The following is a 27,887-nucleotide window of genomic DNA, read 5'->3' on the forward strand; positions in this document are numbered from 1 at the left end:
ATGCGTCCACATGGTCAATATCTGATTTCCAGAAGAGCTTTTATTTCTATGACCAGCTTCTTTTCAGGATCGAGGATCCACCTGATGAATTGGGGCAAGAGCATCTTTGCCACCAATCCTGTGAATAGAGCTTGGTGGAGAAAAGTTGCCAGACTTCAGTGAAGACACAGAGAATCCATAATGGAAAAGGCACCCATTCACTTTGTGACAGATGCATAACTGAGGGCCCAACTCAAGTGCTTGTACACAAACATATACAGCATGCGAAGTAACAGGTGGACTTACAAGTCAGAGTTAGAACCTCAGTGGAATTACTGAGTGACATTGGAACAGATAACATGGCTGGAGTGTGACAACGGATGGATGCAGGCTCTCGAGGAAAGCAATGCTGGGGAAGTGATGAACAGGAGAGCAGAATTCAGCCTGCAGGAAGTCATGTAGGCCTGAAAATGGGACAACATGCATGAAAAGGCAACTTATGACTGAGCTCAAATGTGAAAACAGAGTACATGGAAGGTAGAAATGGATAGGAGGAATACACAGATACTCAAGCATGCCAGGATAGAATTAAACAAGCCAAAGCAGAGCTGAAACTAGCAGTTGTTGTTCAGAAGCTGAAACTAGCAACAGATGTGGAGGGCAGTAAGGAGAGAGAACTATTTTTCTTCTATCTGAAGTTACAGAACAGAAGCAGAAAATAAGTCTGTACAAGAAGGTTTTACGGCCATTAGCATCTGCTACACATTCTTTTCTTACAAATGTAAAAGAGTATCTGAAGATTTGTGGCTTCCAAATGTCAACTCAGTCTGATCAGTTAGCAATAGACACAATTTATTAGCTGTACTCACTCACTCATAACCTTGCCTGAACGAAAAAATAAAAGTAAAAATCACATGTGCTTCAGCTTAGTGTAACTTCTGAGATCCAGAACACAGCAGCCTGAAGGTCTTCACAAAGCAACAGAAATTTTGGTCTGGAATTTGGTGCCCACTCCAGAAGTGGGCACCAAATGATATTCCACTGAAATTTCTAATACAGGTTTACTTTAACTTCCTTCTGCTCTTTGGTAACAGACATATACCATCAAGACAGCCTTATTACAGATTCTCACATCACATGATAACTCTGCTAATGAAACAGTTGTGGCATTGAGAAGCGGTACTTTTGTTGAAACAAAATCTCAGCTTTCTCTAGAAAGGCAAAACTTATAATACTATCCTTACCATAACGCAAGTATTTACAACCACTTAGCTGTCTTTCTCCTCACCCAAACCCAGATCCAAATCAAGACACAGCCAGCATATGTTTAGTAGACATTAGTCATGGAAAATAGAAAGGAATTGGCCTAGTATATAAAGGACTAGGAAAAAAAAAAATCTGTACTTTTCACTTTAGGGAAGCATAGGCTTCCATACTTTCTCATAGTGAAAAGTGATGATAGAGAAAAAAATTAAATCATTCAGTCAGGTTCTCAGGCAAGTCTCCAGTTCTCCCTGCTTTAAAGGAGAACTCTACATGTATAGATCTCCAGTATTACAGCTATACCAGAGGGAGGTAGCAGCAGCAGGTAGAGTAGATGGTCAAACAGTAGAATTTTAATATACATCAGATGGTGGAATCATAGGCGGCACATTTGCATAGGTAAATCCCACATCCTCTCTTCAGTATCTGCATGTAAGCTCCAGTTTGTTCAGAGGCAAATATCAGGAATTCTGCTAAACTGGAGCAATGGTTTGATGTCTAGAAACTTCTACTTTAGATTCTCTTTTTCAGTAATAAAAAGGACTTCAAGCCTGTTCTGAAGTTTAGAAACATTTTGGTATTGGTCTTAGCCATACTGCCAATAATACAAGTCTAGACACCTTTCAGCACAATTACATCCTATGAAAAACACTAGTACTTATTCTACATCATTTGTTGAAAATTCAACTTTTCAATGAGATGGAACAAAAAGCAGATAGGAGGCAAGGCAACAAATACAGCATTTGAAATGTTACTGCTAAAATGAGACTTGCTAGAACTAATAAGCCAAGGTTTTTAAGGTTATGAAGCATTCTAGTACTGCCGAAATGAGTAAGACAACTTGTGCCAATAAACCCAATAGGACAACCATTCCACTGCACAGTTTTGAGTCAATTTAGTTAAGGCACTGGAATAGGAAAAACAAAATCTCAGTTCTAACTAAACTGCCTTTCCTGTACAGAAGTCACAAGAGCATCCAGGCTGAGAGATACAATAATATGGGTCAATATTCTGAAACGTTAATTCAGGTATCACAAGGTGTACAAAGGCTACAGGGGTCCATTCCTGTTATAGTAGGTGATTCACAGTGATAATGTAATGCCCATGTAGCACAAGCATTCACTCCCTTTTACACATTTATGAAAGTGGAATAGTCTTCCTGCCGTATAATCCTAACACTGACATTGGAAGAACAAAATATTTGGTCTTACCTGCAGTCAAAGAATAAAATAACCACAGGCCATATTCTAAGTACAAAATAACTGAACAGACTTTTAAAAACAAAGTTTTTTAAGCTTATGGAAAGGAGTACGTTGATATGCAAATAAAATGGCTCCATCTAGTGGTTAAAATACACATTTCCTTTGCCACGGAGGTGCCAAGCACTAACACAGACTCTTGAACAGATAATACCTCCTAATAACCATTGAGATATGCTGACAAGGTAGATTTGGGATGCTTGCATAATTGATGTTTATTGCCAGTAACAAAAAATAGAGATTCTAAGACGTCAGGACTGATTATTTTTTTTTTATGCAAATACTGCGCTCTTTAGAAACTAGTTATTTTAATCATTCCGCTTCATGCTAACTGTGAATTGGGAAATACATATTTAAAAACATCTGTCAAAGAATCAATATTCATTTTTGCATTCAGACATCTACCAATACAAAGGGTGGTGCACAATTTGCAGGGCACTTCTCAACTTGCTGATTTATAGAACCTTTATTTCAATCTCCCTATTCATTCATATCACTATTTCAAAACATTAGCTACTCAACTATCTTAATTTTAGTAAATATTGTTAAATGTAAGTGTTCCTAAACTTTACCATTCCGGAATATGCTATACCAAACCCAAGACAATGTCTCAGTCATGTGGATATTACACTTCACACTCTGCAGCTCATTTTGGACAACAAATTAAATCTACTGCAATTAAGCCTAATGAAAGCTCTCAAGTCCGGGGCAGCCGTAGGTAACTTTCTAAGAACTCAAAAAGGCTGACAGCATATATAGGCAATAGCAGCTTACAGTACTCCTAATCCAGAAGCAATCACAAGCATTGCCTGCAGGCCCACATGGGGCAAGCTGTCCAAGGTACACACCTTAACCAAACCTAGAATATCCAAACAGCATGATACAAAAAAGCACTCTGTCTATCACAGTCGTAGACCCAAGTCACCAAGGTCATTGGGCCAACAATACTCTTTCTGGCCAGGGTTATTTAGCAGGGACACCACCACATCAGTGTAACCGTACTGGTTTAACTCCTGGAGAGCATGTGTTCAACCAGATGCCACAGACACATGGCGGAGGAGAGTTTCCTGCACTGTGCTCAGTTATGCAGTACAGACATGCCCTCAGTTACCCTTGTCTAGCCATAAAGAGAAAACACCATCTCCAGCTGCATTAATATAAAAAAAAATGTAAATCTACCAGCATAACATTCTCCAGAGACCTGTCATTTGACTTACCATCACAAGAGCCACATGTCAAACAGAAAGACTAGCAGTCACACCAAGAGAAAACTTTTACACCATCTCATTTGTAAAACAGTCATACAAGACACACGTAAAGACGTGAAGCAGGCAATTCTATCAAATTTTGGTTTACTGTACTGATTGTACTCACATTCTTACACATAAAGAACCACCTAGGTAAATCAAAACTGTGAACACTTTTTAAAAGGAACTGTTTCAATAACCACCTAACTACCTAGTAAGACAAAGTTACCAGGCTATCTGAAACGCCGTAACTGCACCAAAGCTTGGTTCCAAAACCATGTGTTCCAATCCAGCTGCCACCAAACACCTGGTTCTCCCCAAAATACGTTCATGGAAATGTATTTAAGGTTTTCCTTGAAAAGAAAACTCAATTTATGCTTTTTATTATTAAACTGCAGAATTGTAGTTACCAGCAGATTCTGACAGGATAATTTTCATCAAGTTGTGTATATTTTTTATTTTAAGAGGCTCTGATTTTTGTTACCCTATACCGCTCTAAGCTTTCAAGGGTTTTGCCACTGATGAGAAAGGCTGGAGTACCAAACACCATCTTGTTGCATGAAAAAAAAAAAAAAAAAAAAGCACTGGGATAAAGGAACAGACAGACTCCACTGCAGTGATGATGTATGTTGGTGAAGTGAGCTGTATCTCAAAGTGTTCAAATGAAGCCTAAAGTAAAAGCCTGAAGCTGCCATTGAAACATGATCACTGCTGAACAGTAAAGTCTAAAACCCACCTGATAATACACCTATAGAGCTGTTAAGAAGTAAAGGTGGTAGCCAAACATGTAGTCATTTCAGGAAAAGCAGAGAAATGTGAAAGCTATTGTCAGCACTATCCGGCAGACCACATTCTGTCATGCTTTGACTAGGAAAGCCAGAAAGAAAAGCTTGGAAACACACCCTTCTTTCCCAACAGGAGCCACTTTCAGTTCTACCATAGTTTACGGTACACTAGTGACCAAAACAGATTTGCTATACTGAAAAGGAAAAAAAAAAAAAGAAAAAAAAGGACACAACCACAGCACCCATTACTAAGCCATAATGCACCGTCTATAACTTAGTGCATCATGCATATCATAAAGGGGTCAGAATCAAACACTTGAGCAAAAAAGTTCCCACTTTCTTTTACTTGTCTAACCTGCCCTTCAGTCCACAAAATCTTCTTGTATACAAATCACATAGCAACTTTACCTGTAAAATCCCTACACTGAGTAAAGAACCACCTCCTTTTGTTTGCTCTGAACCTAGCTCCCGTTGGCTTCATTTGAGACCACATGTTTCTCTTCCCCCTCCATCTGCTCTCTCCACAGTAACTTTATAGAGCCTCAACATATCATCATCCCATCTCCAAGTTATCTCTGCAAGGCTGACAAGCCCTGGCCTGTTCAGTCAGCTCTCATCTGAAACCTATTTCATATCTTATTGCTCTTCAGTGAATCTCTTCCAGTAACAATGAGGTGAGGGGAGCAGAGCAGCTTACAATATGTTAGGTATGAAAGAACCATGGATTTATTCGGTTACTTATCTTTTTCCTATTGTATTCCCTATTCCCACCAGATGTTCTGATCATCAGTTTCTCTCTGGCTGTAGTAACTACAGCAGGCATTTGTTTTGCAACCACCTCTTATATACATACTGCCACCAGGCCACCTCCTCAAAATATCAATATCCTAAGCACATGATTCTCTTCTTTAGGACTGGACCTTCAATATACAATAAACAAGGCTAAAAGGTATTTTACGCTGCTGACTGAAGAAGTACCATGGGAGAGGTGGGGGTTTGACAGAGGTGCTCCTCCACACAAGAAACATCAAAGTTGCCTTTTATCTAACCATCTAACTTATCAAAAAGTGGAAGAAGAAAGAAAAGGAAGGAGATACTTACTTGATTGTGCTTCTGCATTTTTAAGACCCAGCATTTGATTCACACTTCCTACAGAGTTCCTGTCACCTTACAGAGATGTTTATTCCTGACAAAGCCTTGCACGTGTAAGCAGTTTCAGTAAGCTCTGCTAGCAGCAGTAACAGAGGCACAGATTAGAAAAACTAAGCTGTACTGTCAAAAGCACTCATATTTGAGATTCAGTAGTGCTATACTGAAGCTTCCAAGTATATACTAGGGACATGGTTTAGTGTGTGTGGTGATGCTGGTTTGACAGTTGGACTAGATGACCTTAGAGGTCCTTTCCAACTTTGATGATTCTATATAATCTTACCTCTCAAATAGAAAAACCACAACAAAACCTGTGTTGCTATCCTATGCAATTGCTGAAAGATCAGCATATGTCCCATTCTTTCTTTAAGCCATGTGTTACATAGGTCATCCCTAGAAATTCTTTTTTTTTTTCCAAGCTCTTACCAATCTTTCTGTCCTCCTCTCACCTTTCTGACCACTTCACTCAGTCTCAATTGCAGTCATCTCCCAAATACCCCTCTGACCCACACCAGCCCCTGTCTAGCCACTGCTGTTGCACAAAAACCAGCCTGGACCACTCCTCTGAGCACCTCAGTTCCCAGCGTCTACATGAAAAGCGACTGCAGCAGTACAGCAGCTCGTGCAGCTGACCCGAAAGCTCCTCCTTAATTTTTGGTACAACAGAGTCTAAGTGACTCCTGCTGGGCCTGACAAAGAAGTGCTCAGGCACATCGACTTTCATGAAGTCTGTAATCCTATTTTCACTAGGATTCACCTGAGGGTAACTATTAGCATCTCTCACATTAGTCCCATATACTGGAAGCCCTAAGGCTTTGCAATTGGCTCCATACAGCCCCATATCTCCCTACTGGACAGGAGTGCTCTCTTGCCAGCTGAGAAGTTCCTCCTGCAGAGAGGCAAGGTAGCTTTAACATCGTTAAAGGCACCAGCAGTTTGCTTTCACTGTGGATTTATCCTGAACAAGTGGCTGCGAATTTGGAATATGCTATTCCGGGAGCAGTGAGAAGGTGATGGAGCAATGGTCTGGAACAGATTTACAGAAGCATTAAGAGATGTGCAATTACTTTAATTTCTAAAGCCATCACACAAAGCTGATAGGAACACAGAGAAGATGCACCCCACGGACCTTTGTGAGATGGAGTTCCCAGAGCTCCGTTACAACAAAGGAAAGGCACCAAGCACACTGATGTCACAGGAAGGGAGCACTTCATTTGAGTGCCGGTTTTGTCAAATGTGACTCAAGTCTCTCCCCGAAGAGCAGTGGGCAGATGAGAACCGGCCAGTTCTGTGCGCTGTTTCTCTGTCCATCACTGCCTTCTTTGTGTCACCGAATACACATCTGTCCACTTCAGGCACTGAAAAGACGCTGCTGTGTGACACCTTTTTGGAAAGGGCCTCGAAGGAGGATATCAAAGCAAGGGCTTAGAGGCTCATTAACAAAATCCAGACCTTGAGTCATCTGAAGGGAGGGGAAATTACAACTGGGGAACCACATGTATTTTTCAGTAGCACAGGAAGTAAGGCAACAAATGTCTGCTTCGCCTCGCCACCGGCCCTGGAAGGAAGGAGCCCAAGCCCCGGCGCTCCATCCGCCCCCGCCAGCCCCCAGGCCCGCACCCCGCCGGGATGGCGCCCGGCCCGGCCCCGCAGCACGCGGAGGGTCACCCCAGCCCATAAACACCGGGGGCAGGAGCGAGACACGAGCCCGGCGGGCGGCTCACAAAGGCCGGGGGCTGGAGCCGAGCCGCTCGCGGCGAAACAAAGGCTCCCGCTGCCCCAGGAGGGGATGCGGTGCGGGGGGGGGTGCGCCGCGCACGAGGTCGGCGGGCGGCACACCTGCGGCCCCCGCCCCCGGCCGGGGGCGTCCCGGGCGGCCGGTACCGGCGGCGCCGCTTCCGCCTTCCCCCGCCGAGGAGCGGGAGGCAGAGGACGGGTCCCCGCCGCCCCCTCTTCTTCCCCGCAGCCCCCGGCCCCGCGCGGCCCTTTGTGCGCGCCCCCGCTCCCCCCACGTTACCGTGGTGAGCAACGGTCTCATCTGCTCGCCAGCCCGCTCCTCTTCCATCGCGGCCCCGCCGAGGTCGCCGGCAGCGGGACGCGAAGCGGAAGGCGGGCGGGGGCCGGGCGCTGCTGCCTGCCGGGCGGAGGTACGCGGCGTTGCTGCCCTCGGGACGGGGCGGTCGCGACTGCTCCGCCGCGCCGGGGGCCGAGCCCAGGCCGCCTCGCCGCGCCCCCTCCCCCCGCGCGGCCGGCGGCGCCGCCAGCCAATGGCAGGGAGAGCAGCGCCTCGCGCGAAGGCGCCCCCGCCCGCCGCGGCCCCCCGGGGGCTGGCTGCGCGCTGCGGCCCGGGCGAGGCCGGGCGGAGCGGGGCGCGGCGGGGCGAGGGGGCGGCGCGGAGGGGAGCGGCGCCGTGCCAGCAGCCGCGTGGCCGCCGCAGTGCCGCCTCGGGGCTGTCCGGCGCGCCGTGGGATTTCTGGGGCGTTTTACCGGTAGAGCTGACGTTTTCCACCCCACGTGCTTGCCTCAGGCTGAATCTTTCTTTTCTTTTTTTTTCTTTTTTTTTTTTTTTAATGTAGCCAAGATGATTTAGTCATTTCCAAAAACACTACTGCTTGCCCTTGTCTAAATATTCGAGCAGTCTTTCATTCTGAAGGCTTGAGATCGGGGTTAGTGGTGGGGATGTGTTTGTGGCCATCTCTGTAGAAACTGAGTCTGGTACGAGTCAAAGAACAAGAGCTGGTTACACTCACCTAGGAAGGACAACTTCCACATTGCTGCCTCCATAAGATCCTCCTATAACGCTCTGAGTTCTAAACCAGCTGGTACTGGTGGGACTGAACACACACAGGACGTGAACCATCCCTTCATGCTTGCCATGTTTGTTAACATGTTCACATCACCATGGGGCTTCTCCCTATAACTACCACAGTTTTTACAGAGGTTGTAAGATACAGCCCCTTTTCCCACTGTGAAGCCCTGCCTAGCAGGAGGCAGCCTCTGTTGGTACAGGATTTTTGGAACTGAGGTATCAATGGATCTCTACTGCCATAAACACAAGAAGCTGGCATGCACCAAGAGGGCAGAGGTGCTACACAGCTACAGAACATGTCCAGGGCAGCCCGTATACTGCAGCACCTGAGGGATGCTGTAGGCTTAGCACAGATTTGTTACAGCACGTGAACTCTGATGTGGAAATCTCAGGAAGAAAACAGTGACTTTCACTGCAGGCCTGGTCCAAGCTTGTCTTCTGAAAGCGCTGAACTCTGACTGGATTGCTGAGAGGCACGGAGATCACACTGTGGTCGGGGAGATGCAGCGTGAAAGACAGCAGGCTGACACAAGATGTCTCATGGTCAAGGCAGATCACGGCAAGGGGAAGACAGCCTGTGTCTCAGAGAGTCCCTCTCAGATGGAGCTGAGAGACCTGCAGGTCTTAGCAGGAGCTTCAGAGGCAGCAAATGGAAGGAATGCCCACGTTAGCAAACATTACACCAGACTGAGAGCACTATAAAAGGAGGCTCCGCAGGGCCTGCAGATAGAAATGTACTCCTGGCTGCAGAGGCACACCAGGTCTTTGCTGGCCACTAGCACAAGGCACAGCACACCCTCAAGGGCCACACGCTTTGGAGGTCAGCCACAGGTGAGCACATGGCCCTGAGCATGAACACAAGTAGCACTCCTCAGTGCTTCTCAGAAAGGTGCCAGTAGGGATCAGCCTGAGCTAAAACAGCTGGCGATTCCTCTGGATGGCCTGGAAGGAGCAGCAGGCCCACGCTGCTGGGTGGCACAGGGCACATGGGGACTCCTGGCATGAGGCTGGAACTGCCAGTGCAGACAACTCAGAGGAAGCTTTCAGATGAATGACTTGGCATGGGTCACCATAACCTGTAGTTTGAGGAACATACAATTACTGGCAGCTACACCTGCCCAGTTGTGCAGACAAGATTAATGAAGGTTGTATAGAGCTGATTGAACAGGCAGCAATCTTAGTACGCTCTTCAGTCTTCTCAAGACTGTGGCCTGGTTCATGCCTCAGAGAGTTCACATAGCACAAGAGAGAAAAATAAAGCACTTGCTCAACCACCACAAAAATACTGTCCATGCTGTGAAGTGCTGTGACACACCTTCAGTATAACTGTGACCCATTCTGTCCTTTCCTTTTCCAGTAACGGGAGTACTGGCAGAGTTCCAGCTCAGACTATTGAAAATGGTCCTGCACTAGAAACCATGGGTGTAATGAGGATGAGCTGTAACCAGCTCCCACAGGTCAGTCCTATCAGTGCTACATCAGTGTCTTGGGAGACAGATCACAGAGGTCTTTCTTTGACACAGGGCATTTTCATGAGCACAGATCTACTTGGTACTTTGAGGCCTAGCCCTCAGAGTAATAAAGTAAGGAGTTCCCATAATGTGCAAGCAAACTACAGTGTTTGATGAGTCTTCTCAGGGACAGAAGACAGATTTTCTGAAAAATCAGAGTCAAAAGAATGTTTAGTCCATCAGAAAGGAGTCTACTGGCATGGATGTCAGTTAAGTTTTGGCATTAGGGGATGCTCCTTTTCCATCACTCTCTTGATCTGTTAAGAGGGTTTCTTCCTCTAGCAGAGAACAGGTGTTCTAGCACTCTTCTCCATGGCATCAGAGAATACCCAACAAACAGATCAAGGTGCAGAGCAAAAAAAGCCCAGCATTCATTCACCGTACTTCCTTTGGCATTCTATACTGAGAACAGCATCTCCAGGTAAACACCCTCTTCAGTCATTTGCTGAGCTGAAAAACTTGTTTGCTCACTGCATTCCATCAGGTCACTGTATGTATAACTATAGCAGAAAAGGCCAACCTGGCATCCCCACGCCATGCTGCGTGAGTGAAAAGAAGGTGATGCCTATGGGCACATGAAGTTGACCAGAACATAGTTTTGCCAAACCTGCATTTAATAAAAAAAAAAAAAAAAAAAAAACACTATTGAAATAGAAAGAAGCCAGCTTTATGCACTGTTACTGACACACTGGATGATGTCCAAAAGGAGCTGAACAGGGCTAGTATGCCACTGGAAGAGAATCCTCACTATTTTAATATGACATACCCTGTCCACCAAAAATATCACGGTGATGCTTTTCCTCCACTCCTCTTCCTCCTTTCCCTCCCACCACCCCCACAAACATTCTTGGACATGGATGGAAGAGGCAGAAGTTGTTGGATAAGCCAGATCTCTGATTAGGAAACCGCCTGCCTTCTTAGGGCAGAGCCATCAGCATCAGCTTCACACTTTACACTCCTGCTGTTGCGTTTCTTGCCAACCATCATGCACCTGCAGGGCTGAAAGGAAGTTAGGTGCTGGTACAGCACCTTCCTCCCATCCTGACATTAGCATCCCATTCACTGCCATCACCAGCTGCTCTGGCAAGTATGACCTCTGGCAGGAATTTACCACAGACTTCCTGAACCGGATGACAAGACCATGTCTGATGGGCCATTATTACAGCCATGACCACTGCCAACGCAGGCTCCTTCTCAGGGTTTTTGTCTGTTAGTCAGGGTTGTTTCCACAGGCTAACAAAATATCATTAATAAAAACATTGACAGTGGTGGGAAGTACCTGTTGCAGATAATTGCAAGACATTGTTTTGGCAGCAGTAGTGCCCCTGAGAAGAGCCCAAAGGTTGGTGAAGAAAGAAAATGCTGTAGGAGTCAGTATTCCCAGTTCCTGTCCCTTTTCTCCCTGTAGAAAGGAGAAATCATTTCCATGGCTAGAACAATGTCTCAGACTGAGGAACCACTAATGGGAAATAAAAGAAGAGAGGTGCTGAAGGGGAAGCAAGGTAAGAGGTCAGCCCTTCTTGTTAGAGCATCTGATGGTGGCAGAAAAAAAATACAAATTCAAGAAATGAAATCACTGTGTGGGGAGGAGAGGGATGCAATATGCAAGCAGCTGGTTCCTGTAGCTGCGCTAGGACAAAGAGCACTGAAAAAGGAGTAACAATAGTCAAACAAAAGGGATAAGGGCAAAGACAGACACAAACTCTAATACAAAGAATCACAGGTGCAGGAGAAATACCTGGGCAGGATGAGAAGCCTGGCTCCAAGCAGATCAGTGCAGATAAAGATGCTTATCTCTGGGGAACTAGAAGTATAAAAGTCAAATGTTAAGGGGGAGGAGGCAAGAAAGACACAAAAGTAGGAAGTGACATTTTGGCCAAATGCTCTGAATGAAAAAGAAAAGGGTCTAGGGGGAGAGGAATACACCAGAAAAACTGAAGAGTCTCAGGACTGAAAATAAAAAGGAAGATCATTTAAACTGAGATTGACCCCTGCCAACATATTTCCTACATCACAATTTCAAAAATGAAACTTTCTCTTCCATAGTCAACTAAGTCATGCATTCTTTACATTCCAGGTGCCTGTTTTTCTGGTCTGAACTGTGAAAAGGCAAATACATTTGCAAATAAAGCTAGAGGATGTTGCATTTTGAATATCTGTGTCATAAAGTACTAAACACTCAAAATAATCATGAGTTGAAGGTGTCTTAAACTGGATATGGTATGGAAGATTAATTGAAGCTCTCTACGCTCTCATTAAAACTCTCATTTAATGAATGCTATCATTTTTGTGTGTGTGTTGAATGCAGTAAGAATGGTCTTGTAACTAAACAAAACAAACAAACAAAAACTTAGGCAACTGTGTAAATGAATACCATACCATCTTAGAAGGCATATGAACAACAGGATCAAATGAAAACCAATAGAAACCTCCAAAAATTGTGACTAAATATTTATTGTATATTAATATGGTCAAGGAGCAGAGTTATTCTTGTATCTTTGCAGAAGATTTATTGTTCTACATGGTTTTTAAATGCTTATGAAGAAATAATCACAGGCCTGAAGAGATAATAATCTAAAGCTCAGAAAAAAAACAGACTAGAGGACAAGTGCAGCATGTTTGAGGTGCACCATGATAATTACCAAATTCCAAAGATGAGGCATAATCAATACCTGTCCTTAAACCATCTCTGTTGTGATGCCCTCAAAAGACATTTCAGTGTAAACAAAACAGTGATGTCACCATTATTACAGTCACTAACTTCAATCAGTACAGGTTTAGATGAGTAAAGTAGATTTGAAAGGCATACAGCAAGTCAAGACAGGTTACTTAGGAAATAAAATCACTTCCCCTTCATTTTCTCTCCTCCTTTCTCTTGTCTTTAAAAGATCAATTGTCTTTGTGTTTCTTTGTTCTTCCACATAAAGATAAATATACATTTTAAAACTGTTATGTTTGAGAAGTTATACATTTCAATAACAACTTTCAGTGTAGGGAAATTTGTTTCAGTTTCAGTATGTCTTTTAAAAAAAAAGAACAGAAAAAAAATGTGCTGCTTAATCATTTTCAGGTATGCCACAATACTGAAATCATTACAGAGTTCTGACAGTGGGAGTTTTACTAGCTTTTGTGAACAGAAACTGGCCATTTTAGAATGCGTGGCCACATAGTATATCTCCAACAAACTACCAAACATCCTCGTTGTGTGTCCATCTATTTTTTTTTATCCCTCTTTAGTATTAGCTTTTCTCATAAATATCTGACAGTAACACAAATAAGGATTTTGTCAATCAACAATAGCAACAAAAGAATTTACAGAAAGTTTTCAGTTGTATTTCCATACATGTAGAAAAAATATGCAGCTGATTTTTAATAAAAAAATTATATTTCTTCTCTCATCCTTCTTGAGTGCAATATCTAAATGTAAGACATTTCAGCCTCTTATACAGAAAAGCAATGAAAGACATCCCCAGACTTAATCATATGTTTAGTTGTTCCTGGTTTAAGGTGACCAGCTTGGCATCACCATGTCCAGGTTACTAGTAGAAGAGGCCTTCATGACATTCCACCTTCACATTGTTTTGCTCCATGGCAGCCATCATCTTTGATCTGTCTGTAGGACACAGAAAAGAATGCATGTTTTACTTAAAAGACAGCATTGGAACAGTTTAGGCTAGATGAAGTTTCTAGACACCAGTAGAATGAAAATCTAGGGAACCCTTTTGAGACAGGTCTGGGGCAATCTTGAGAAGGTAAGAAACTACTCCATTTACGCTAGACCTTGAAGTAGTCCATAATGATGTTAGCATGTAAATGCCTGCAGTAGGAGAGAACTCTTCCAAGAAGCTCTTTCAAGTCCTGTGGTATAACAGATTTCCCATCTGCACTTGTTCCCTGTTGTCTGTATAGGTTCCCTATGTAATATTTTAACCTCATGTATGCAGGCCTTCAAATCATCAAAACAATCAGCACCCTTTATTACAGCAGTAGCTACCCTAAGGTTCCTAGTTCAACTTTTAACCCTTTCCTCAGCCAAGGAAGAATATTAAAGGTTAGTCACCTTTTATATATATCTATTTTTTTTTTTCCACACAGAAGAATAATAAAAAATAAATACAGAAGATATTTTTATATCCTAGGTTCCGGGTAGTTGGGGTAAATTGTGCAATATGGGACACTAAATCTTGTTTCCCATAAGGCTCTTTACATGATCCTGTTCTTCCCACACAATTTCTCTTCCATTACTCCAGGGAGTTTAATCATAGCTGTTGCAATGAAAAGCCAACTTCTAAATGAGTTTGGACACCCTCTGGACTCAGTTCCAAAACACCCAATTAACTACATGCCAATTATTTAAATACTAAATGTCTTCAGAGTTGTCATTTCTGCCTCACAGCATCATACTATGAGGACTTCACCCAAGATCTGGTAAATATACCTTTAAAAAAAGTTCTAACATCATCTGCATTAGCATCATTTTCCTTTCTTTCAATAATCAGTATAACTGTAGAAGATTTTTTTTTAACAATCATTAGAACTATTCTTTACTCGGCATACTATCAATAGGTTAATTTTTGTTCCCAAAATACTGTATAACTGGGTTAGAAAAAAGTTTTAATAGACACTATATTTCTGTAATCACAACCATCCTGAAGTATCCTTGCTGTGAACAGAGTTTTCAAACCACTGTTGTGGTGTTTGCTTTCAGACCAGCAACTAAGCAAAATATATATCTAACTATATATCTAAATATCTAATATTTCTATATTTGAGATATCTCAGCTTTTGAGAAGTCAGGTACATAGGGACAAATAATAGCTACACATTGAAGTCACAGTCCTTTAAGATTTCAATAAATTATTATAGTAAATCAAATTATCATAAAATGTTATCTAATTATAGGTTGAAAATTGTTATACTGAATATTATTGCATCTGTTACACCTTGTCATTCCCTACTTATACAGGGATATATACAGGGATAACCCTATCTGTTTCTATTTTCTCCCCCAGAGTTGGGAAACCTTAATTATAGACGAGGAATTAAGCAAGAAGATCAGAGAGTTAGCAAGAAGAATTCAGTAAGACAGGGAGGCAACTCTTTCACTTCCGTCCTCCCAAGAGAGAACAGAGCTGAATGTTTTTTCTTGCAGAACATAGGAAGAATCATGAAAAAGGTGTTTGTTGCCGAAGGACGTGACTGATGCAAATGTGTTACATGTCCCACTAGACATAGCTCTGTGATATTTTGGAGGAGGAAGTGGGTGGCCTACTTTGCTTCCTCCTTCACTTAAAGAGATAGACTAGCTGCATTTATTATCATCCCCACTATCTCTGGTTCTCCTGCTCTGATAGAGGAGCATGGATATAAGGAACACTTATTTACAAGGCAAATTCATGTCTCATATTTCGTTTTGTTGTAATTAACTTTAAGATGACACTGCTGGTAATGAGCTGCATGCATTCCCCAGTGCAAATCAGATTAGGATTTACTGACGCTATAACCTCCTCATGAGGGGATGGCTGTCAAAGTCCCTCGTGTAAATGAGACTTCTATAAAGTTCAAGACTCTTATCTAAAGAACATAACAAATATCATACCAACATATTACAATAAGATTTTCAAGTGAAAGGAAAAAGAATTGATCACAAATTTGGCTGTGCTATGCTAGAGATGAAGGGATTACATCACAAATCCAGAGATTACTGTCTATTTCTCTTAGCAAAGACGACTCCTCACAAATCACCAACAGGTAATACTTTGCAGATCCTTGTGATCTGTTCTCTTCTTGTATCTTTTTCTTAATGAAAAAAAAACATTTATACGATTGTTCAAAAAGGTGGGATGTCTGCAAAAGAGTCTATAAAAGTGAGATCACGTGTGCAATTCCCTGAACCACTGTCCAACTAACTGCATTCTTGTTCTTGTCACTAAAGCCTCTTCCATGCTTCTGTTTTCACTAAGGAAATCACCGTGGCACAAATCCCATCATTAGGCAACTTTGGGCAAAGAAGTTATGCGAGCTGGAGTGAGAAGAAATGAGAATGGCCAGCTGAGGAAAGCGAGGTACAGCACGATCTGTCCAAGTCCTAAATTGCCTGTACTCTGGCCAATTAGTAAATCTCTAGTAAATCTAGAAGATTTACTGAGTGAGTTGGCAGTCTTGCACACTGAAAATGGAAAGTGCTACCTGCACTTTCTGTGCTATGTGACTTAAGTTCTTGTAATATTCATGAAAGTACTGAACTGTAAGTAAATGCTATCCAGGACAATTGTTCTGTCAACAAATGGAACACATGTTCCTGCAGCACTCTGGTAACTGAGCAGGAATCAGATTACATCCCATCAGCCAGCTGGGAAGCTAAGTTTTCCCTTGTGATTGTGAACCAAGTTGTTTTTGGCAAGATACAAATAGCTGTGTCCCTGACAGACATCTAGGCACTGAATTTCCAATTATGGAGAAGTTGTGTTTAGGACTTTCAAATCTGAATTATGGACTTCACCTTAATTGAGCAGCTATTGCGAAACAATTTGCCTGTCAAGTTACAGACTGATCTGGAAAAATATATCATGTAGGTGTCCAACAACAGTTTGCTATTTTGCATGCCCTTGTCTAGCAAAGGATTAAAACTGTTGCAGTGAGATCACCTGGATTTTCACTATTAGTAAAACGTGACTATTTTATCTCAGATGTGCCTTTTTTTTCACTGATTGATTGATATTAGTGGGGGAAGAGGTCAGAAGGCATAACCATATGAAAACTTAGACAGAAAAGATAAAATGTTTCTTGAATTTTCTTCCTTTCAATTGGCAAAGCTAAAATTTTATCCAGTGTCCCCTTCTTCGAGAATCAAATCTGGTTGTACTGACACATTCAGCTTCCAGGCAGATGCTGTCAAAATTCCTCTATTTGTACTATTTGCATTTCATTTTTTGTTTGTTTCCTATTGCAAAAAGTTGTTCTGCACAGCTCTATAAGTACGTAGGAGATACCATACTATCTTTGTGCTGCTGAAATGCTCGTTTATACTTTTCATGATGCTGCTTCCTTACTATGGTCTGTTTTAAGGTACGTTATAGCTAGACAGTCTCAAATTCCTGTCTGATAGCAAAAAAGATTTGTTGAAAGACAAAAAAACATTTGTGATGATGCTGTTCGGCTTCCATATCGGAAGGTTTCATACAAAATATTAACTCAGGACTTCATCCGATGTAACTTTTTAAAATCAGATATTAGATAATTTATGAAATAAATAAGGAACAAAAAAATACTTGGAAGCAAGCAGAATAGAGAAGCAAATTATTAGGAAGAGATTTGCAAGACACCAATAATTACTTACATCTTTTAAACTGGACTACCTGTCCTGAAATGCTTTATGACTATAACTCTATGTTATTTAAGTGAACAGATTGATAGGAATGCCAGATGAGTTACTGCACATACTCAAAAACTGAAGAGAATCTAGGTTCTTTACTTAGTGCATATGTAAGAATTTAGACTTCAGATGGTCAAACTTGGACGAAGATAGGAACCTCTCTTGAAACTAGCTCAAGACCTCATTTCAAGTCAGCTCTCTTACCAAACTCATGCTTACTTTGTTGACAGTTGTGTTCCCTGCAGTATTCCCAACATGAAGTACTAAACCTGTGCTCCTCCATCAGGTACCCATGGCATCATGTAGGATATGTGCCTGGTTTGGGCCCATTGTTCAGGGTACCTGCAAGAAGAAATGTAACGTGGTAACAACTGCTGGATCAAATCATGTTTTTTGAAGTTCCATATTCTGCTTCTGATGCCAGCCCAAAGCAGAGGCTTAGCAAAAGAAATACATGTATGCAGGAAACAAAACAATTCTGGTATGATCTTTCCCTTGTATATCCTCCCAGTTCTCAGTAGCCAGCACAGGGATCTCTTACTCTGAAGGCTGTCTCCAGACCCCTCTGTTCTAGAATTGCCAATATACAAATTGACCATGACTTGTATTTGAATTGATTGATATTTTTGCTGAGTCAACTGCCTTTTGTTTTTAAACTCACTGCCTTGTAACTGAAGAAGTACGAGCTCCCAGTTAAGAAACAGCCAATATCCATTTCTTGTTAACTTTCCATGTATCACACCTCATCTTGTAAACCTCTGTTGTTTTGTTCCTCCAAGGAATGGACTAGCTTTTCCTGAGGACAGGGCTGACTGATGGGACCTGGCCACTACCAACCCTCCTCTGCACAAAATTCACTCTGTAGCACTGAACCACTTCCTACATCTCCAGCTGTGCTGTACTCTGAGGCACAGCTGCTCACGGTGTTGAAACTATGGGTTTGTAATGCTTACATAGCCATATCCTCTTTTTGCTTTTTATTCTTTTCCTAATAATTTGTAATGTTCCGCCAGTTGTTCTGCTCACCACTAAACACTGAGTCATTTTTTCATAGGATTACCCAAAGTGACATGACCATTATTTCCCTACTAGTAATACTAACTGCAAGCAGTGTCTCAAGTTACATCAGCAGACTCACTGGTAGAGGTGAATTTCCAGTCTCTCTAATTTTGATATAAATTTTCAGATTCTGTCTTCTCTAATGGATACAGGAGGATTTTTGAAACAAATGGTATTGTTTTCTCTAGGACAATGGAATTTTCTATGGTACTAAAAGAAGAATGTTGCCACAAATACAAAATATTAGCAGTATTACCTAAAACATCCTATGCTAAGGTGACTTTTACAATGTTGACTTTGATGATTTCTACCCATTATTTGAATACATATTTGGACTTTTATTTAATGTATATCCACTTTCAAGACGCTGCTTACAGCACTTAACTACCGTACAGCCTGTTCATCTGTTTTATTTGAACTTGGAAAGTATTTTATTTTTTATTTTCATATTCATAATTCTAATACTCAAAGATGCTTGAAAATAAAGACACGTACTTAATATGTCTAAGAGAAGAACACCTTGGTCTGGAAGTAGAAGGCATAGAAAAAGGCAAATACTGTGTCTGCCATTCTTTTATTCTTCCCTAAACAAGAAACACTGAGCGAAAATCCTCCTGACTGAAGATTTGCAGCTTTACAAGTCATTTTGGCTACCCTGGCTTGACGACGTCTGTATCAGTGTGCCTATGTTACACCCTAAGCAATAGTAGTACATCCTCTCAAAAGCATACATGAATAGAGTAGGAAAAACAAACAACAAAATTAGATATCTTCACATAGACAAGTGAAGACAGATTAGTGTGTATTCTGCCTTCACTCTGAGCTGATCAGACACGAGGCCATTCTGAACTGAGAACCACGTTGGTACATTAGCCTGGCACTCTGATAGCTCTGATCACTTCTCAGAGAAACAGTCCATATAGACATACCCTAAGACAGTTATCGATGTTTTATCTCTCTTCTTTGTATTTTAAGGAAATAGCCTTTTGCAGCCAAGCAACAGTTCTTATTTTATTCCTTCCCAATTTCTGAATCTAAATTAGAATTATTTAGCAAACTTTAGGAGACTCTTCCCAATTTAGAACCACCACTGCCTTGCTGAACTTCAGAGGCAGCGGGCACTGTCACTGGTTTGGCATTCCACCTTACCTCTCCATTAGCTTTTGTCTTAACCTTTCATTTCTATTATTGTGGCAAAGCAAAAGTACACAGAGACAACTCTTTATCTTCAGCTCTGTGGTATGGATTTGAGTGTTTTTGGCAATTTCACTCATAATCAGTCCTGCTTAAGTTATGAGTAAAATACCCATTTACATCAGCAGATACGGAAATCAGGTTTGCACATTCAGTTTTGACTTAGTACAGTTAGTGGTTGTAACATACTTTATGTTCCCTCATTGCAAGGTACAAGAAGAACATAAAGTCTTGCTATCATTATGCAAACTTGTTGTTCTTTGTAATATAAAATTATTATGATAGCTACAGAGAAACACATTCCAGAACTCTAGCATACTAAAACTGTCTGTATAAACAAAGTTTCTAGGATTTGATTTCTCAGAATAAATATACATAATAATGACAATGTTAGGGCCCCTAGTTCGACCTCTAGTCTTTCGTTCTCCAAGATACTTCAGTATTACTAAATGTGTTGCATTTCAATAATAAATTTGCTCTCTACCTTCTTCTCTATTACAGTTTTATTTGAAAGAAAAACAAAACACTATTAAAAAATCATCATTTATTCAATATTAACATCAGTTCAGCAAAGCTCTGCTCAAATCTTCGAGCACAGGATATGGCTTTCTTTGTTTAAGCTTCTAAAGTAGGTCATATAGAAACTTATTAGAATCTATATCACACGCCCAAAACCCTGTTTAAGCCCTAAGCTCTGCAAAGTGTAACACAAACCAAAGATAGAAGGTTGTAGCTGGAAATAAAATGCCAAACATAATCTTCATAATTTGCCAAGAAAACTGTAGATAAAAATAAAGCTTGGAGGTTAACTCTAATACTTGGCTGTAGGAAAGCTTACTTTGCTGAGGACTAGAGTTTAGAATAACTCCCCGAAGAACTCTGGCACTGCTCAGAGCCGACTGCAAGGACTTATGTTATTTAGAAAACAATTCCTTTCAGAGCCAGAATGATTAGCTTTGCAGAACATATCTGGCTTTCCCTCTTTTCAGTTTTTAGCTCATGTAAAATTATTTTGCCAATAGTATTTTTGGAGAAGTCCCATAGTGTGAATGAAGAGAGCTCTATCAAAAGACAGCTTTGTGACAGGGATGATAAATTCCATCCGTGTCTCAGAGCAAGAACAACAGTGATCAAACACTTCTGGCTGCTACATAACCAGAGGGAAAAGATTTTTCCTTCTAAAAAGCTACACCCAAAATACCTCAAGTAGCTTATTATATCACTGCCCTCTCAAAATGTCGAGGCCAGGGACAAGTTGCAATCCTGCTGCTTATTGCTACAACCGGGTTTTGAGTTCTGCTGTATATGGGAGTATGCTCAACAATTTATTTCCACCACTGAAGTACTCTGTTCAGAACTAGTCCCAGAAAACAAGATCATACCAGCTGTTTGCAGAGCTTATAACAAAATGCTCATAAGTAGCGAGACTCCTTGCCTTGCAGCTATTACTTCTCACCGAGCCTCTGAAGGCTGTTGTGTAGTCCCCTGGTTGCGTAGTTTTCTCTGAATCTGGCCTGCTGCAATCCTGCTCCCCTCTGCATGCTATCATCTCCCTCTTTTGTGCTAGCACTGCTGCTTCTGTGGTTACACAGTGAACTAGCTTAGGGAGTTAAGGCAGTTGAAAATCAGCCTAAATGTTGATAGGCTTGGAACTCGCACCCCCAGTACATCAGCTGATGCAGAAATACACCATTAGTCTCATCTCCAGTTCAACCATCACATCAGACTCTTCTGTCCCCCTATTAAATCTTCAGACAGGAATCTTGTGCTCTCCCCTTGCAGCTTCTCACATTTAACATAAGCTTTCCATCAGCATTCCCATAGCTATCTTCTTCTTCTTCCAATCTCCCTGCAATTAACATGGGTGAAACTGTTGACCTGCCATGACGATTTTCTATAAACATGGATCAAAAACATCTCTTTGGTTTACTTATCCTGCCCATTTGCAAGACTTGTTTATGTGACTGTACTCTCTGAAGCACAGGCTGTGTCTGTGCTAGATACTGTACAAGAACAGAACAAAGCTGGAGACGTGATGTAATAAAAATGACATATCCTAGATCCAATAAAGGGCAAAAGCAGTCATTCTCAGACGATGAGCTGTGCATATCAATAACAATACCCTCAGTGACCATACCTGTTGCTATTGCCAATACTTGTAGTGATTCATAGCAAAAAAAAAAAAAAAAAAAAAGAGTTGTGAAGTACAGAGCAGTTGCATTACTGCTGGGCTGGACATTGCTACATAAACAAGCCATTATATATGCTCACTATGTCTGAATTTCCATTGTCTAGCCTGAAGGAGGCAAACATATGGATTGTCATGATGCTCAGCAAAGAGCAATAGGGCTGCATGATGAAAAGGCACTCTAGCCACTGCAGCTGCCAGTGCCTTCAGCAGCAGCAGCGTAACCCAAGCCAGCAGGCCTTGCTATACAAGAGATGTGTTGTGCTTTGCCTGTCATGCTGCCTGAGCACCACAGAGAGCAGCTCTTCCACACTCCTTACCCTAGGCGCAGCTTCTAAACCTGAGCTCACTTTAACCCTGGTCCTAACCAAGTCAGTCCACACGTCCCAGCTTTGGTGGCAGCTCTGCACATGCTACTGGCATGAGCCTCGCTGCCTTCCATGCCATTTCTGTTTCTACATGAATGTAGAACTAACCCTAGAGATTCCTCAGGAACTCAGCTCTCAGGTTGGAAAGGAGGTGACTCAGCACTAACAGCATGGTTTTTTCGAGCAGTAAGGCTGGGGCAAGTCAAAGGCCGTTCCTTCTATCCTTGCTCCAGTCCTTAAGCAAGATGCATACTATAAATCTTTGCCAACCCAAATTACCTTTGTTAACAGGCCCCAGCACGATTCTTGGTAACAAAGTCTAGACTGTGTTACTAAAATAAGACAGAAGAAACCAAGTACTCTCTGGAGATACTCTGACAGCAGGTTGCCAGCACCAGTACTACAAGACCTGTCCTGGTAAGAACAATCCCCAGCAACTGACTCACGGTTGTTCTTGAGGCAGCCACTTATTTGAGCTCGATCACCCAGGAATCCCAGCCACCAGAGCCTTCACTCTATCCTGCAGCACCCATTTCCTACCTTTCTTGCCATGCAAAAGCTCCAGTTTGATGTCGACCTGCTGCCTGGGAAAGGACTCTTGGATTTCTTAGGCCTTTCAGCCTGTGCTGCCTCTTACAGCCCACCACAGGAAACATCTATGTAGTCTCTGCAGCATGGAGAGCAAAGCTGGGCTCTGCTGGGAAAGAAAGCTAAGCAAAGACACAGCAAGTGCCTGACTAACATGCTGCTCAGGCTGCTCTTCTCTGGAGCAGAGTGGGACTCAACAAGGTGGTGATGCTCTGCCAGCACCGACACTTGTGCTTCATGGGGCCAAGGAGGAGGCATGTCAGCAGTGCCCACTGAGGCGGACTTAGGGGTTGTCCTTGACTGCAAATATATACCGCAAGGAGGATATAGACTTCATGTACAACAGAAGAAGCAGTGTTCTTACTTTGAACCCAGACTTTGAAAGGGACACAGGAAAAGGGTTCAAGTGACTATATGGCACATGCATTTCTCACTAAGTCTGAAGTCTACATTCCCACTCCTTTTAAAGGCATCTGGTATATCCAGGTGGCTAGGGAATAAATGGTGGTGAGGCCCTGGCACAGGCTGTCCAGAGAAGCTGTGGGCGCCCCATTCCTGGAAGAATTCAAGACCAGGTTGGATGGAGCCCTGAGCAGCTTGATCTAGTGGGTGGCGACATTGCCCATGGCAGGGCGTTGGAGCTCAATGATCTTCAAGATCCTTTTCACCCTAAGCCATTCTATGATTCTGTGAAATAATCTGAACTTTAAAGACCAACCTCATCTGAAGGTGGTCCCAACAGAGCAGACTATAGCAATGGACCAAGTAGTTGCAGTGAGAAGCACACCTGGAGGCTAGGCGAGCACTGAAAGTGACCTGACACTGTGCCATATCACGTGACAGCCTGTCAGCCCATCTGCAGGGTGCACCGCTGCAAGCGGCTTCAGCTAACACCTACCATTCCCAGCTTGGGTAAGCACAGACCACACAAACCACCAGTTCCCATAGTCCAGCAGAGAGGCTCTGGTAACGCAGCTTGGCATGTGCCCACACCCAAGCACATTTCTCACTCAGTGGGTTTTGACAAGGTACTGACTGGACAGCATTCAGACATCTTGCAGAATGTAAGATAAAGTTTTCCAGACACTTGCAAAAACAGTGGCTGCTCAGCCCATGGATAACTCAGCGCTCATAGGACCACGTAACTGCCCTCCTTATCTGTCTGTACTGTGCTTAAATCAAACTGACTGATACAGAGGTAGTTAATATCTGGAAATATTCTTTCATTTTTATAAATACGTATATTTTAAGATAATATGTAAGCATTTATAGGTTTTGAAATTTGTTATTATTAATGCAGTCTCTTTTTTACTTGTTACTATCAGCCTTTTTTGTTACTAAAACAATATGTGTTCAAATAAATCAAAATGTCACAGGTCAAATTAGCATCTTTTCTCCATATCTACATGGACTTCAACAAATATTTGAGCTGGTGCACAAACATCAGCATATTATAATGCCATTCCACATAGTTTAAATTATCTTTCCCAGCCTCACCCAGTTTTACAGTGCTGAATGCGTTCTTGCAACTACAAAGGCTGTTTAAGCATTACCAATTAATATCCTGACCTTCTGTCCCTTCCACCCATTGCTACATTTCCCAGTATATGTGCAAAGTATAGTAAGATCACGTACAACAGGAATATAAAATCCCGGCCTATCGGAGGCCTGTCAAGCTGCCAAATTAACATCCTGTGCCTGTTCAGATAGCAATTAAATCTGTCCTTGCTCCTATTAAACACATGGCTCTGGGAGCCAAGGAAGGCTGAAAAGACAAAGCTCTTGCAGTTATAACTGACACTGTAATAATAGCAGTACAAGCATACCAGTCTTACGACTTGTTTTTTAAGAACATCTGCACTTCTAAAGCTGTGAAAATCCTTTCCTTTCTCCTTCAGTGCTCAGAAAAAAAGGCTCCAGAAAGCCATCCAACACCAGTGAAGCTCTCCCTGTCTTTGTGTTCTGGGGCAAAGTCGCATGCAGCAAAGGAAGGCACGACTGGGTTCTGCCAGCCCACCAGGAAAAGAATTCATTCTGAAACCCCTCAAACCCTTTTTATTTCTGGAACAAAATCTAGAATCACCACTTTCAATGGAAGGGCATGCTTCCCACCTGGGTGAAGCCCCTTCTTCCTCATATATTCACAGAAAATCAATGAAAATCAAGAGGTTTCCAGAATTTCAAGCTTCCAAGGCTTGATGATAACACAGTCTTTATTGTACCACAGAGCTATCTCTTCCCAGTCTTAAGTTCTGATGCTACTCTTGATGAGACCTAGTCTTCTTCCCAGCAGTATGTCATTCTCACACAGATCCAAAAGCATCTGTCCTTAATTGTTCCTCCAGTGAAGGCTATCCTAAAACTAAAATATAACTGCACCTAAAATGGAAAGGTGACAAGGTGACAAAATTGAGAAGAAATGATGGGTTATTTTTAAATGCCAAGACATTTCTGGAATAGAAAAATAGTATTGCAATGAAAAAAACAGAAGCTTAACCTTGAGTACAGCATCTGCTGGACAAGCAGCACAGCAAAACGGTCCAATAGATCAGTAAAGGATGCTGGTAGGACACTCTTCACAATGCCTTGTGTATACGTAGTTTCTCATACCTATGACATGTCATGAAAATTCCAAGCACAAACAGAATAGTCAAGCAGACAAATGTCATTAGTGTTTCTAACTTTCAGTGTCAGACCTGGCTTTAGCCTGGCTTTGGCCAAGACTAGTGACAAGCATAAAGAAGTTGAACAGTTGGCTTGAGTTTCTCCATTAAGGATTATCCTAAGCACTACAGCCTCTCTAGTTCTATTAGCAGAGATTGATGTGCATTCACTGTTTTGTGTTGGACCAAAGTTCTAGGCTTGGAACTGCCAACGCGAGCCTGTGTCATACAAACCCCTGCTGCCACACTGAAGCCAACTTGCTGTTTATTGACTACTGTGCGTATAATGTTTGCTTCTTACGTTATCTTATTGGAACAGCTTAGTAGAAATAGAAGTCATTTAACAACGCCTTATCAAAGCTTCAGGCCAGGTTTTATCTTCCTGCTGTTCTTGCAAAGGATATTGTTTGCGAAATATGAATCTGACCAACCACAGATTTCTTTTTGTTTATTTCTACACCCATGAAAGCATTTACACTGAATTTCTTTTCCTGCAAGTAGTCAGTCAAGTTTAACCATTTGCCAACTTAATCAGTAAATATGTTTGTAACTGGGAAAATATACCTCCTCCTACCTCATGATTAAATGTAATCATAATTAAATGTAAATTTTAAAAAGTATAATTGTTTTTCTGCAATTGATTATTTATATGGCATCTGCACAGGCCAAGTACTGTACCTGTTGGTTATGCTACGTAATATGCATTTTAGATCTCACAAGCGCAAGGAACTACCATACATAAACTTAGCACTCTTTAAGAATCAGTACTGGATACATATTACATATTTTAATGAAGGAGAAAGATTAATAAATAGCAAGCTTGGACTTCACCTTTTCTCTAGGAAGTTGTCACGGTTCTGGCCAGGTTCGATGACAGAAGCATGTGTTTGACAATACAGTAATGCTGTTTTCAGTGAGTGAAGGCTCACTAGGGTAGTAATAAAATCTATTAATTACAGAAAGAGAGGGAGAAAAGAGGCTGAGGGCTTTCCATAAAATACTTCGATTCTTGCTTTGATTTGATTTAGCTTTGTGTTTAGCTGTTGCCTAAGGAAAGCTCTCTGATCGAACATATCACATCCACTGTTAGATGCAGTAAACACATGTAATGTTAGATATAGTACATCCAATGCTTTGTGTCAAACATTGTTAGTTTACCAGAAAGTTACATCAAATCCCTAACTGGTTTGAGGGGTGGAAGCACAAGTTATTATTTCCCTAGAGATAGAACAATCCAAATAAAATATTGTTTCTGCTCCTTGGACCAGAAAGGGAAAGGCTAATTTTGCAGAAGCAGAGCCTCATAGCAGTTGGCTTTTTTGAGCAGATAGAAATGGCTTGAAGAATTGTCAGCCTTATGCCTTAATTGAGGACTGTAAAAAGATCACAAGGATATCACCTAAATACATAAGAACAAAAAGGTTTGGTTTTTGTCATGAGTAAATTTCTGATATTTCTAAGTTTCTTTAGTACCACTAAAGGGAAATGAGCTAACTTCAGTGTTGCTGTAGAAAATTCCATTCATGAGAATTAGATTGACAGTCTCTGTATCTCACACTATCCACAAAAGAATGCCCCATGCACATATTAGCTCATGTACCATTATGAATTGTATCTGCTTACAGCAGCACAGAGAGCTGTGGAGGCCATTTGATGTAAATGCTGCAGTCGTTTAAGTCAGTGAAGCTTCAATGACTTCAGTGCATGTATTTCAGATTTACATAAGCACAAATAAGCAAAATCAAAACTGGAAACTGCACTTAACAAAGTTTTCTCACAGTCCTACTTGCAGAAAGAATCATTTGGTCTTTCCCTTTAAATATATTTGATTAAAACACTCTTCCTCCCTCCAGCAGACACACACATAGGTATTGTCAGAATGCTTTTCTGACGCACTTCTCCTCTTTAGGAAAGAAAAAAGATGCAGTTCTGTGTCAAAAACCTGGTACAGGGTATCACTGTTGGCATAAACAGAGCTATTTCGGGTTGGCAGAACTTCAGCAGAATCCCTCTGCAGCCAGCTGCACTCAGTGCAGATGCTTTCACTATGTCACGTATTTATGATCCCACAGGAAAACAAAGCCAAATAATAATAATAAAAAACTTACTCCAGTGATACTTTTAAAATAAGTGAGAGCAGGTAAAAATGTGCTTCACTTACAGCAGTGCCAGAAACACCTCACACAAGTATACGTGGCATCCACTCCTATTCCAGCCTGCTGGTGAGCTTCCACCTGCATGCCTGTCAGCCAAGCAGAACTCCTCATAAACATATTGTTATCATTGTTAGTGGCATTTTACCCCATCTCTTTCAAGGTGCCTAATTCCTAAACCGAGGATTTGAGAAAGTTATATCTTTGAAGATCCAAGCCTAAGCTTCACTGAATGTCAAATGATTCAGACCGAGTTGTTAAACATATATACATAGAGGATTTGAAGAAACATACCCA

At 41.8% G+C, this 27,887-nt stretch overlaps 1 protein-coding gene and 2 long non-coding RNA genes across 8 annotated transcripts in view; 1 reads left to right on the plus strand and 2 right to left on the minus strand.

Moving 5' to 3' along the window:
• Nucleotides 1-7,914, minus strand: part of SLC4A7 (solute carrier family 4 member 7) — an 84,369-nt gene extending 76,455 nt beyond the window's left edge. Inside the window, exon 1 of one of the 3 annotated variants that reach the window (XM_021388845.1) lies at nucleotides 7,700-7,914. In XM_021388845.1, the coding sequence (XP_021244520.1) occupies nucleotides 7,700-7,747 (48 nt within the window). In that variant the 5' untranslated portion in view covers nucleotides 7,748-7,914. Of the gene's footprint in view, nucleotides 1-5,634; nucleotides 5,668-7,699 lie in introns of those variants that run through there. The other 2 variants (XM_021388841.1, XM_021388843.1) reach the window with 2 other exon arrangements.
• Nucleotides 8,078-12,240, plus strand: LOC110394534. The gene is made up of 3 exons (XR_002435701.1): nucleotides 8,078-9,948; nucleotides 11,411-11,504; nucleotides 12,080-12,240. It is a non-coding gene; the product is annotated as an uncharacterized LOC110394534 (long non-coding RNA).
• LOC110394533 overlaps nucleotides 12,435-27,887 on the minus strand; it is a 46,111-nt gene continuing 30,658 nt past the window's right edge. For 3 of the 4 annotated variants that reach the window (XR_002435698.1, XR_002435699.1, XR_002435700.1), the window contains exons 4-5: nucleotides 17,597-17,719; nucleotides 12,435-13,615 (exon numbers count right to left, since the gene is read on the minus strand). This is a non-coding gene — a long non-coding RNA (uncharacterized LOC110394533). The remainder of the gene's footprint in view (nucleotides 13,616-17,596; nucleotides 17,720-27,887) is intronic. The other variant, XR_002435697.1, reaches the window with a different exon arrangement.

The sequence above is a fragment of the Numida meleagris genome, chromosome 2, assembly GCF_002078875.1.
Source record: "Numida meleagris isolate 19003 breed g44 Domestic line chromosome 2, NumMel1.0, whole genome shotgun sequence".
NCBI classification, from domain to species: domain Eukaryota; kingdom Metazoa; phylum Chordata; class Aves; order Galliformes; family Numididae; genus Numida; species Numida meleagris.